General features: G+C 38.3%; 1 protein-coding gene across 1 annotated transcript in view; it reads right to left on the reverse strand.

Moving 5' to 3' along the window:
• VWA3B (von Willebrand factor A domain containing 3B) overlaps positions 1-13,685 on the reverse strand; it is an 84,716-nt gene that overhangs the window by 41,027 nt on the left and 30,004 nt on the right. Inside the window, 8 exon segments of the mRNA XM_088144466.1 lie at positions 383-565; positions 3,159-3,257; positions 4,355-4,486; positions 5,048-5,186; positions 6,357-6,511; positions 8,380-8,555; positions 9,311-9,328; positions 9,887-10,003. Coding sequence (XP_088000592.1) covers positions 383-565; positions 3,159-3,257; positions 4,355-4,486; positions 5,048-5,186; positions 6,357-6,511; positions 8,380-8,555; positions 9,311-9,328; positions 9,887-10,003 — 1,019 coding nt within the window.

The following is a 13,685-nucleotide window of genomic DNA, read 5'->3' on the forward strand; positions in this document are numbered from 1 at the left end:
TTCTAATCCAGGTACTAAGGTACTAAGCAAGCCCAACCGTGCTGAGTTTTTGCCCAGTGGGCCCACTCAGGCTGGGGGGTGAATGAAGGATATCTTGCTCAAAATCTGGTGCCAACTGTGATATTACACTGTTACAGTTCTGTCCTTTAATTTGGGCCTGGATTATTTTCTCACAGACTAAAAGGAGATGGGAATATACTGTCAACTGATTATTTTGAGGAAGCACTTAGCTTTATCTTTTTATAAAAATGCTTTTTATGTCTAAATACATCCTTTTAAAGTATTTGGAGCACTTACAGGCTTTGACAGAAATAATTCTCAAGCTTCTTAATGTGAAAAGGGGACACTCCCAAAGTTTCAGTTTTCACCTTTAAAGACTTACCTCAGAAGGTTTGGGGGAATCAGGATCTGTCAGACAAATATGGTAGTAGTGAAATCGTCCACCTGTCCTATTGGCCAGCTCATGCAAAAATTTATTGGCTCCAGTATCATCACAGTTAAATGAAATAGTGTGAACTGGAATGTTTCGCTGAAGTTTGAGTTCATCTAAAATTCTATTGGGGTGCTGTCCAAAGAGAAAGGAAAGGGAAATGTGCAAATCCAAAGATAGCCAAATAATAAGAACTTAAAAGATTAACTATCCTTAACAGTAAATCAGGTAGTATAGAAACCTTTAACCATTATTACCATAGCACTCACTGACTGGGACTTTCTTAAATCAGAAGCCAAATTCCAGTGGATGAACATTACATTCTAGCATAAAAGGTCTCGTAAAAGTGGCTCTAATTTCTATTTTGAGGTATTTCCAGTCAATAATTTAGTTAACTAAGAAGTTTCAGATTTACCTGGCCTTGCTTGGTCTACATGGCTACCAAAACCCAACTAAGCACTGCACTGTTTACTACAAGCTTCCCCATCTATTGTTGTTACTCCCCAGAAGAAAACATTATCTTTTCCCTCCAGGACAATTCCAGTAAAATTAGTTATACACCTCAGTGCTAAATAGGAAACATAATACATCACCATATCAATGGTGACATGGGTTAAAGTTTAGGAGCAACAATTGTTCAGTGGCAAAGCAAATTTGAATGAAGGGAATGTCTACTCCAGGACATACAGCAAAATGAAGAAAAATCCAGAAGAGTCACAATCCATCAGTTCTGGCCTATACAGGACAATTTAGATATATAAACCTTAGATATATCTTTATAGAAGTTCACTAAATGAACAAAGAAAGTTTGTCCAGATCAAATCTTAAATTGTTAAAGTCTCACTGGGATAGATTCCAAACTACGTTACTTCCAGTTAATTCCCAGGAAATCATTAAAGCTAATCATGATTTCAGGGGCACCCAACTTGGGATCCAACTCCATATTTCTTTTCCATTTTTCTTTATTTACATTAACATTATATCTATAATCCTGGTCTAGGTACAAGAAGTGTATCTATAATCCTGTAAGTGAATATAAAACTAAAAGTCAGTGCCATTTTGGAGAGAGCTTATGCTCTCTACTATAGTTTGGAACTTTTCATCCTGGTGCCAAAGATAGTAGCCACCTGCATGTAGTGTAGCAAAATACTGATATTTGCAACCTCTCCCCCCCCCCAAAAAAAACAGAAATCAAGCTATAGGTCAACTACCTTTCACATTCCTACTGTGGCTACATACATAAAACACATATTTACACTATATCAAATTTTATAACATTACATTTAATATGCTGATCTTCTACCTCCTACAGAATCCTCTTACTTCCCCCCAAAATAGTCAATACTTTTAAGGTTATATTTTTAAAATAGAGGGTTGAACAAAGTCTAATTTGCTTTTTGTTCTTTGCTTCTTGTAACTAGACCAGGGCCAGAAGCCTGTTTCCTCTTGATGAATGCCAGAGTATCTCAGCCTAACAGAACTGGCTGCAAAAATCCAGATGACTACTAGATGGCAGCAAATGGATACATAAATCTTTGCTGCCATCCAGTGGTTGTCCAGACTTCTGAAGCCCACACCTGGTAGCCAGACCTCAGTCAAAAATCTGTTGAGGTTCACTTTCCAATAGTGGCCATAAACAATCTGAAAGTTGTTGACCCAATATACAAGTTGCCAGATTTACAGATATATTTCCTATTTCTGTTGAATACATAATTAAAAAGAAACAAACAAACAAAAAATATATTTAGAGAGACTCCCTCCCCCATCCTGTCCCTCAATTTTACATCTGAGGGACGAGACAACATAAAAAACAACAGTTGCATGAGCTGAACCTGTGAGGGAATGTGACCTGGGGAAGAGGCTAGATTTAGAGGACTACAACTTACTTACAGACTAAATCTTCTCTAACCTTGATTTACAATAGTGCTACTCTGCAGGGTAATGAGGAAACCAAAATTCCACAGAACGAACTATACATTTTCCAAAAGTTCAAAGTCTCAACATCATTGTTCACCTGAAGCTCAGGTTCTGATGGTGTATGTTCTCCAACACATACCACTGACTGCTAGTGGTATATGCAAAGAAGTAACCAACACCATCACATAACAACAGGGCATCAGTTTTACTAGTTGTTAAGAGAGGCAAAGCTAAATGTACAACTGCTGTTTCTGGCAGCACTTCTGTATTTTATGCTTAGATTGAGAGTTTCCATTTTTGCCATCATCCTGTTTCTGTCTCTTGTACCCATTAAAGTTATCTCTGTTTAGTACAAGCTAAACCCTCCTTTCACAGTGTGGCTATTGACACTTTTCCACTGCAGTTTCATCCTCCTAAGAATATTGCCACCTCAGCAGCCTGCCCCACTTCTTCTCCCTGGTCAGTCCATCACAGAGAAAGACTCTTGTTCAATTAGCAGCCTCCAAAATGGCTGCTTCCCCTCCTAAACATAACCCCATTTTTCCCTAGACATCACATTTTGGAATGCCCTACTTTTGATACGGAAATGCTTCTTTGTCTGTGTCCTCTGTCACCATGTCCACCTCCCAATCTCTCATGGTTCCAGTGTGTGGCTGGAACAAAAGACCAGGAGGAGACAGGCACGTATGCCTTCCTTGAACTGTCTGTAGTCAGTTTGGCCATCCTTGGTGTACATCATTGCTCTGCTTTGTCATGTGGCCAGTGTTACATCATCATATTGTCCTGACATGATTTGCTTCTTCATAGATACCTGATCAGGTCTCCCATCAGTAAGAAGATAAATGGCTTGAGTGTCATGATCAGCAAAGGCAATCTGAAGTGCTCTCAGTATGTTTGTAGTAGTCCCAACCTAGGCAATCGGTGGAAAATGGAGAGGTTAATGTGGCCAGATTTATGAAATGGTTTATAAAAATTACTTCTCACCTATGTTGGTGAGGCATGTTTTTTAACTCTTTATATAATCTAATTCATATGGTGGATAATGGTTATATTGATAATCTAGTATTTAAAATCCCATTATTCTTTTCAGAGTAATACATAAACATTTATATGCTCTATAGCTGGAAGTAACAGTACTTTAATGAAAGGCTACAAAAATACATTTCTGTAGCTTGCTGGAAGGGAAAAGAACTGTTAAATGGAAACCAGCTAGCTATTTGAATTAAATGAGACTACTGGCACTGCATTATTTATTTTATTTATTTTATTTATACATCATATTTATATGGCGGTATTCTGGAAGCCGCTTCAGAAATTATCTTTCCAGATAAGATTAACATATTCCTGAGTTCTCTCTCTTCCTCTACAACAGGGCTGGGGAATCTCTGGTAGGTGAGGCAAATGTACAGTAGATACTGGGCCCCTCAATCCAGACCTAATAATTATCTTCAGACCATGCCCTTTGTCTGCCCTGCTTTAAGTTACTGAGGGTATCTACACCAGTGAGCATGCTGGGTGGGAAATTCTGGGAGTTGAAGTCTACACATCTTAAAGTTGCCAAGGTTGAGAAACCCTGGTCTACACTATCCTGTTGCGAGGAAATGAACATTCCCAATATCCCTCAAAATCATTTGTTGGACCAAGAATGTCCTTCTGAACCAAGTTTCTTTCTCATTATTTACCTACACATATGAATATTACTATAGAACAGAAGGTTGAGGAAAGTTATTTTAAATCAAATCTACATTCTGGTAAGCATGGATAGTGTATTAATGTAATAGAAACTAATATAATTAATATAATAGAAATATAACAGTGTTTATGAAAACACTGATTACCATGTAATCATGAAGGTAGCCTAAATTCTATTTGTCTACTTGCAAGGATTCCCTTCATACAAAGTTTTACTGTAACCCAAATACATTTACACAGTGTGGAAGAAGGGAAGGAGAGCTCCAGCAATAGTTTAGCTCACTTCCATTTGCTTAAAGTCTTTTCTATATTTACCTGAAGTCCTTTTATCCAAACTATAGCATCTTCTATATTTTCTTCATTAACTTCAGCAAGTCTGTCTTTCCAGGCTATAGCTTCAGCATCAAATTTAACAAAGTTAAATCGGGTTTTGTTTTGAAATTGTTCCTGCAAGAAATCCTCTGTTGAATGATTTCTCTGAATGAGAAACATTATATTCCCTTGCCCGCCCACCCTTCCACTCAGCCACCATATTTGACAAGCAGTCAGTTATAGGAGAATGTTTCATTTCTCTAGAAAATATGTATTAAAGATTTTTGGAAATGCTCACTATCTCTTAGAAATACTAGATCTACCTGTAATCCAGTTTTCCTTGTGGGGTACTCAAAAGAAGTCTGGGAACTATAATTGCCAGAATTCCCACCCAGCATAGTGAATGATCACACCATCACTGGAGAACAATGAGATGGGGAATGTCCTCATTTATTGTCCACCACCCCACCTTCCATTTGGAGAAAACTACTAGAACATTGGTGTGGAAGAATAAGGTTCTGGCTCAGTCCTTAACATCTCCAGGGAAGATTGGAAAAGATTCCACTCAGAACTCATTCCAGGCAGCACATATTCAGCTAGAGAAGCCAACAAGGTAACTTCCTAGATCCCTTTTGGAAGAAAATACAGTCATTCTACATTAGAACCCTTGTCTTTGCCAAAACAGCTGTCACTCACTCTTATGAGCTGATATATTTTCTCCTTCACCACGGGCAGTTTGTATATCATAGACTGAGACACATCAATGAGGATATAAAAGCGGTCTTCTGTAATATCTCCAAAGAGGGCTCGGCTTCCTTTCTTAAGCTCCTGAAGTCTATAGAAGAATACTTTTTACACAAAATGAAAGGCATAGCAAGAATAATGTCTTAAATGCTCACTTCCCAGTGTCTTAACTCTCCTAAATGATTTTATTTTTATTACTCATTTAATATACAGGACAAAAGAACCTCAATTAAATCACTTTGTTTCAGAAAAACAATAAATATTACTAATTAAAAGTACTTTTAAATAGGAAAATGTACTAAAGATTATTGGCTAATTTGCAGGAATATAGTTTCTAGGCTCTATAAATTCTATCTGTGTTAGTCATGAGTAGTGAGTTAAAGCAGCTGTCAAAATCTGGTATCATTGAATTGGGAATACAGGTCCCATTATTCCCAGCAAACAAGACCTGAAGTATTGAATGAGGACTAGGAACAATCAGACTGTAGTCTCCATACTACCATGTAACTGTGCCAAAACATTCCCTTATCCTAATCTACTTTACAGGGTTGTTGTGAGCGTAAATTGAAATTGGACTTCGCTTTCTATCTCTGAACAAAAGTGGAATATAAACTAAATAAATAAATAAATCTTAACATAGCACAGAGCTCAAGATGGCAGTTTTAACGAGACACTATTCAGTGTTTCAGTATTATTATTACATTATTAACATTCATCCCATAAATACTGAAAACTGATAGTATAAAATAAATATTCAATATTAAAGAAATAATAGCTGCTCTGTGCTTTTAGAAGGTCCCTAGTAACTCTTATGAGCTGTTTTATTCAAAATCTCATAGATAAAAAATAAATTTGGACTTGAACGGTCATTATTTCAACATGATGCAAATGTCTTAAAGATTTATGAATATGCTGGGGTCTCTACTTCCAGAACCTTGGCCATTTTTTAGTGAAATATATATAGAATATGGGGTATTACAGAATAAAAGAGATGTTTTTACAGGTGAATTCAGTTAAATCTAAAAGTTAGATTAAGTTTGAGGGTCATGGCATGCAATTGTGCTGGTCAGATGAATCTTCATAAATGAATACAGTACATGGGCACCTCATATTGCAGTTAGGAACTCTTAACATTGCCCATGCTCAATTTTTAAACAATTACAGTCCTTGGGCATTTCAAACTCTTTTTAATAGTGTACTTCGGTCCTTTCTCCATCACAAGACCTGTCTTTGGAAAAGATATATCAGGAAGCAAACTGACCTTTCTTCCATGTGATGAAGAGCATTCTTCACCTTATGTTCAAACTTTTTGCATCGGTCTTTATCCAAATGTACATGAAATATAGACCCATCTTCCAAGACAGTATGTATAAAATTGTTGCAATATTTGGCATGGATTACTTTCTTATTCGACTCCTAAAAGAACAAAGATTTCCTCTGTGATCTTTGGAAGTCTAATTTCTTAAGCTTCCCTAAATCTGCTCAAGTTTTAACATCAATATATGTAAATGGGCTTTGAATGAACTGAATAAGTGTTTTGCAACAGGATAAGAGAATTAGAGGCCTTGTACACTTTTGATCAGCCTTCTCTGAGCCAACGCGCTTCAAATATATTAAACTATAATCCCTACAGAAAGTTCCTTGACTAGGATGCGGTGAACTACAATCTAGCATATTGGAGAAAGGCCCACACAGATCGATGAGCTTGAAATACATTTTAAAAGTCCTGCTGCAAAACTTTTGCAGTTTGCTGTGGGAAAAAAAGAAAAAAGAAATCACTTCCTTTGTTGCTGAAATGATTATTATGAATCAAGTTATTTGCATTTCTACACTAAAAGGGAGTTGAAAATAGGAAAGTACTATTTCTCTCTAACTTTCATCCTTACAATGCATTTTGATGTCTTTTGAGTACAGGTAGTCCTCGCTTACTGACCATTGGTTCAGTGACTGTTCAAAGTTACTATGGTGCTGAAAAAATAATTTTATGACCCATTTACAACCTTTGCAGCATCCCTCAGTCATGTAATTGCCATTACAGTCAGTATACAGTGTCCTGTACTTGACCTGTGGTTTTTTTCTTTTTTTCCCTCCTTGCAGAGCAGATTGATTGGATAGAAAGGGATTGAAAGAGAGAAAGCTGTTTGCTCTTCTACACACTGAGAGCAATGCAATCACACCAGCAGCGGGAAAGGGTCAGGCAAAGGAGAGATTGCCTACAGAAATCACTCACTTTTTTTCTCCGCCCCCCCCCCCCCTGCAGACAGGAGAGATTGGACAGAAAGGGATTTCAAGAGAGTAAGCTGTTTGCATAGCACACCTGCAGCTCCCAGCCCTGGGCTGCAACACGATTGCATTGCTTTTGATGTGTACAAGACAGTAAGCAGCCACTTGAGCATTCCAAAGGGGAGGGGAGTGGTTAGGAGGCAAACGAAAACCAAAGGTGTGAAACTGAGTAGTTTTGTCTCTTTCCAGCTGGAAAGCACAGTCACGATCACATGATTTCCCACTTAGTGACCACTTCGCTTAACGGCGGAGTTGCTGGTCCCAATTAGAGTTGTTAAGCGAGGACTACCTGTATGCAGCCTCCACCTGAAGGAAGCAAATAAAACCTACCTCCCAATGCATTTCAATAACATGAATTGGAGGATCCAAATCAACTGATTAATGTATTCAACTTTACTTTACTTTATAGACCTGCAAAGGTTGTAAATGTGAGGATTGGTCACAAAGGCACTTTTTCATCTCTGTCGTAACTGCAAACAGATGATAAATGAGGCAGTTGCTAAATGAAGTCTACCTGTACTTAACTTAGCTTCCTTTATTTCAATGAGCACTACATTTAGCTATTGTGATCAGACTGAATCCAATGTATTTCTTGAGAACAGTAGCACAAAGTCATTCCAGATGTGATGCTTGGGATGCTTTTTCTTTGAAAACCCCAGAATCAGTTTGGCTAAGTATGTGCACATGTTGCACTCCTGTTACTTCCTAGAAGATTAAGAAGACAGCAGCCATACTCTTTACCCTGTTCAGTCACAGTCCCTAACTAGTTTTAATAATAGCAGGAAATCTTGCTAGACAAGCAATGGGATCCTGTAAGGCTATCAACATGGTGGCGGCCAAAAGTGCAAATGAAGCCGCCTACCATAGAACTAACATAACCTGGATGGATGGATGGATGGATGGATGGATGGATGGATGGATGGATGGATGGATCCTCCCCATGCCCCCCACTCCACAAAAAAGGAGAAAAATTATTAGACCACAATGGGAAGATTACTTACAGCATTTGTCTGAAAAGATTCATCCTCTGGTTTGGTTTTTATATCAACAACTCCATCTATATGACGAAAAGCACCATCAGCAAAAGCTTTAGATATGGTCAGCTTCTGTGCTTTCAAACCATTCTTCTGAAGCCACTCTCTGGAATTCACAAAATCCTTTGCTTTTGGCTCACATTCTGTATAAAAATATTAATGAATGAGCATGTGCTAATTTCAGTCTGAAGCTAATATAAGACTTAATTTTAAATAGATATATTTGTATGCACCTATTTATTAATGGTACCTGACTAATCAATACATTCTTCTTTCCTTAGAAACATTATTACTTTACAGGTAAGCCTCCTTTGAACTGAACTCAGTTTTTGTTCACCATGGACTTGTGCAGGTCTATGTAACTCTCTTAGGCAACAACTTGTAATGGTTTGCAATTGCCTTCTTCTGGGATTGTGGCATATGGATTTTGTGGCCTGGTATGGCTGCTGACATGAGCCAGACACTGGAGTGAGGAAAAGAAGAAAAAGCAGATCAGTTTTGGCCTGGAAGGGCAAAACCAACATTTGAAGAGAGGGAGAGAAGGAGAGGAGAGGAGAGGAGACTAAAAGTATGCATCTGTTGTGAATGGAGAAGCTGGAGACAAAAGGCTGGAGAGGAGTTGGAGAGTGAAGTGAAGTGAAGTGTGCAGGGCAAGTGTTGGTTCTTGTTTGGGGAGAGGAGAAGAACGGTCCAGGAGTGGCTTCCCTGGCAGATGGGAAGCGAAGACCCAGAGGGATGAGCTCCACCCAAAACCCAAGAGGGCTAGGAGGAATCCAGCTGGTTGCAGGCTCACCCAAGATTATAGAGGGGACAGAGGGAATTGGCTATTGGTAGGGAAGCTTTGGTTTTGGGGGAAAAACTGGGCAGAAGACTTTGAGAGAGGTTATTCCCCCTACACAAGTGGAAGGTGTTTTGGCTAAGCTGGAGAAAGCCAAGTAATGCTGAATATGCTCCAATAATCCCAGTCCATTCCTTAATAATCCCAGTCCATTCCCAAAAGGACCAACAATGTCCTTTATCATGGGAAGTAAGTCTGCTAAGGTCACAAATAAAGCATTTATTTTTATAACATCTTCTTCCACAGGAGAGAGAGCTTATATTGAACCCAGATCTTCTGAGACAAGCTGCAGCACATGAACAAGGGAAGGTGAAAATCTTGAAAATAATTTGAACCATCAGTAGCTATCAGCATCAGTCAATGAATATACATGCATGTACGCTGAGGGACTGATAGGCTAGATCTTCTTAACTTCTCCAGTACGGCTCTGCTACCTGTTCCCAAGTTCAGCAGTAAATCAGAAGTAAAACCAGCCAAGTCATGGGAAGTTTTATTCTAGTATTTAGACATTTTTACAGATTTACAATTTGCAGATTGCTCTCTCATGGATGGCACTTACTGAGAGTGCTTTCCAGTAAAACTTAACTCATACTATTCATAAATCAAGCCCTTTGCAACTATGCATTTATAAAATACCTGTCACTGTTTCAGACTTCTCAAACTCTATGAGAATTCTCTGTATGTGGGTTAAGATATTCCTGGCTTCCTCTAGTTCCTTCCAAATCAGGTAGACATCTTCTCTGACCCCTGTTCCTGCATTTGAGGGAAGGTAAAGACATAGAGAAAAGATTAGGTAATACTGACAAAAGAGTTTCTCCAGCCTTTCATAATCTTTAAATATTGTTGCATTTGATAACCCTAGGGCAGCTATGACAAATCACTACCCTTTTTTAAAAGAGTTTATTCATGGCTATGTAATTCTGGGGAACCAATTCTATGCTGGATTCATATTTTATGAAAATAAATATTTTCATAAAATATGATTAATTTATTAATTTCAGAATTATCATACCTCAGCACATTACAGGTAGTCCTCAACTTACGACCATTTGTTTAACGACCATTCAAAGTTACGATGGTGCTGAAAAAAGTGACTTACGACCTTTCCTCACACCGACCATTGCAGCATCCCCGCAGTCACATGATCAAAATCTGGGCGCTTAGTAACCAGCATGTATTACGACGGTTGCAGCATCCCGGGGTCACGTGATCACCATTTGCAACCTTCCCAAGGGTTTGCGACAAGCAGTCAATGGAGGAAGCTGAATTCACTTAACGACCACATGATTTGCTTAACAACTGCAGTAAAACAGGTCGTAAAATCAGGCGTGACTTGCTTAATGATCACATCGCTCAGCGACTGATGTTCCAGTCCCAACTGTGGTCATAAGTTGAGGACTACCTGTATGCAAAGACCTAGCTCTCTGGAGAAGGCTCTAATGCTGGGAAAGGTGGAAGGAAAGAGAAGAAGACAACCAGCAGCAAGGTGGATGAACTCAGTTACAATGGTGATGGGTTGAAGACCTTCAGAATCAGGTTAGGGACAGATTGTCATGGAGAAAATCTATATGGTCACTAAGAGTCAACACTGATTTAATGGTACATAATCAATCATTAATTTCAGAGTAATTAAAGCATGTACACCTTTCTCTGGATTGTGCCCTGAGCCTTTTTTTTTAAATCAAACATTATTTTAACATGTATTTAGAAAATTGATGAAGCTATCCAGGCATCCAGGTTATTCAGGCATACTCTATTAAAAAGAACAGAACTGGGAACAGAACCAAGTGAGGAAAAAGGAGGAAGTGTCACTGTTTCTTCTTCTTTTCCCCTGCACAACCATATAAGCTTAGGGAAACTGTGTTGGTAGGTCATGCAGCTTTTCAAGACAGTATGGAAAGTGGCTGTGTGCCAAGAAGAGAAATCAATAAAAACGGTCCTCTCCAAGATTCCTTCACACAGCTTCCACCACAGAAGAGTCCTTTCTATGAAGAAAAGGAGTCCCTCCAGGGTCAATTCTGAAATGTCCAGGCTTAGCAGGAATTAGGAAGTTAGCCCTATACCTTTACCTTAATGGTGTCTCTTAGCGAACACTTCTGCTTTCTCTTTACATAAATGAATTACCACAATTCATTCCAATGGCTCAAGCCTCAAACTCTCCCACACATGGAAGTATTACTGCGATGAATGAACATCTAGCCCTCATCAGCACACACACCACAGAAAAGTGACCGGCTTGCAGGAATCAAGAATGCAATATAATTAAGTATGTCTAATGCAGGCGAATACTATTCCACAAATGCTCGTGCCATAAACCTGCCAGTCAATATAATGCTGTAAAACTCTGCTGGTTTTCTTTTTTTCCTCTCCTTCTCTCTCTTTTAACACATGAGACTAAGAGGACTTGCCTTATGGGAATTGAAAGAGACAAATCTTATCATCATGGTGAGCATTTTGTTGTGAAACTATAACAATTTATTTAAAAAAACATGTTGGGAAAGAATGTTTCACTAATATGTACAGATGAACTAGGAACAAGGACAGAACGTCTATTAGAAAGCATATCCAATTTTCAATTAAATACACCTTAGAGTATGCTACTCAATGGGCTTTGTAAACCAATTAGAGCCTACCTCTCCATTATTAAATATCAGCACCAGCTTTACTTGGTGCAAGAACCATTTTTTTCCCTTCGGTGCCAGAATAATGTCAAGTTTTATGATGCCGCAGTGGCACCACAGTTGGTGTGAACCATTTCATGAGCTGATTTGCTAGCACAGCAGATCTTCAGAGAGGGCCATATGTCAGAAATCTGGCAGCAATGGGTTCTTGCCGTCATTAATATAAGTCAATAAAAATAATGTATGCATAATTTCCATAAACTGCAGCGCAATTCTAAGAGAAGTAGTAAAGCTATTCTCAGTCTCGTTTCTCACTTTTCATTGTGCTATTTTATATGTTATTGTATACTGCCATCTCCTGGGACTCTCCTATATTTCCTTCATCTGAATTAAAAAAAAGCTTACTGAAATGAGCAAAAGCCAATTCTATACATTTTAAAAAAATGAGAGGACTCTGCTCCATTCCATTTATTATGATTTTTATTAATAACAATAAATGAAAATAAGTACCATGATCATTATATTTATACGTCTTTCAATTCTGAAGCCCAAAGGATAATTTACAAAGCATCCGTTTTTTAAACGTCTCATGTTTAAAAGAAAAAGGCAAAGCCATTAGAATCACTTTGCCTGCAGTCCTATACCACCTGACCTAGAATAAAGCCCACAGAATTCAACAAGACTTGGTTCTGAAAAAACACGGGTGAGATTACACAATACACAGGAATGGAATTCTTATTCTGAAGGAATGAGCTGGTCCCACACAAGCATTGCTAGACACTGCATTCCCCATATATATATATATATATATATATATATACACACACATACATATACATATACATATACATATACGTATATGTAATTTCTATGGCCGCTCATCTCAAAACAGTGAGTCTGAGTGGTGTATAAAGATTAAAACCCAGAGTTACAAACAATAATCCATAGCACCCAAGGTAAAACAATACATCTCAGTCATAAAACCACATCAGCAGCAGAACTTGCCTAACCTCCTGACCCAAATGCTTGGGGAAACAGCCAGGTCTTCAGAGCCTTGAGAAAAGCTAAGAGGGTCAGGGCCATCCAGCTCTCTGGGGAGGATACTGTTCCATAGGACAGACACTGCCACTGAGAAGACGTAACTCCTGAGTCCAACAAGATGATACTGTTTCATAGAGGGGACCCAGAGCATGCTCTCTCATGTAGATCTGGCAAGATGAGCAGAAACATATGCAGGACACAGAAAAGACTCTTCCTTAATTGCTACCTGTGTGTTTCAGACAAAGGGGCTTCGGAAGGCCCATGAGGAAGATCTTACTGTTCAGGCAAGTTTAGGTGGTCCTAAATTTGTCTTTCAACAATGAAAAAAGAGCTGATCACACTTATTCCCGTGCACAAAGCATTTCTAGAGAAACAAAGATACCCAGGGGAGAATATATATTTATCACAGAAGACAGAATGCCAAGTTTCAAGGAGTTTAATTATGCTGAAAAACAATATTCAAGAGAGAAATTCTCCTGCCTGGCTTCTTAAGCAACATTTTCTAAAAATTATTGTCTTAACTAAAAGGGTACAGATTTGTTTGGGCTGAAATCAAGTAACAGTGTTAAAGCCTATTACAATCTTTTAAATTCTCTTTTGTAAAAGCTTTGTTCTTCCCTTTTTTAGGTGGACTTAATTATCAGCAGCAAAGACAAGAATTGCAATCTTGCACACACTTTGATCATTTAAATCCCAAAGCAATCAACTGAGTTTAAGCAATTATACTCAAGATTTTCAGCAAAAAGATTTTTAATATTTATTTTAAATTAATA

The sequence above is a fragment of the Python bivittatus genome, unplaced genomic scaffold, assembly GCF_059951505.1.
Source record: "Python bivittatus isolate LINGU-HERP-01145 unplaced genomic scaffold, Pbiv_v1 ctg000350_np1212, whole genome shotgun sequence".
NCBI lineage: Eukaryota > Metazoa > Chordata > Lepidosauria > Squamata > Pythonidae > Python > Python bivittatus.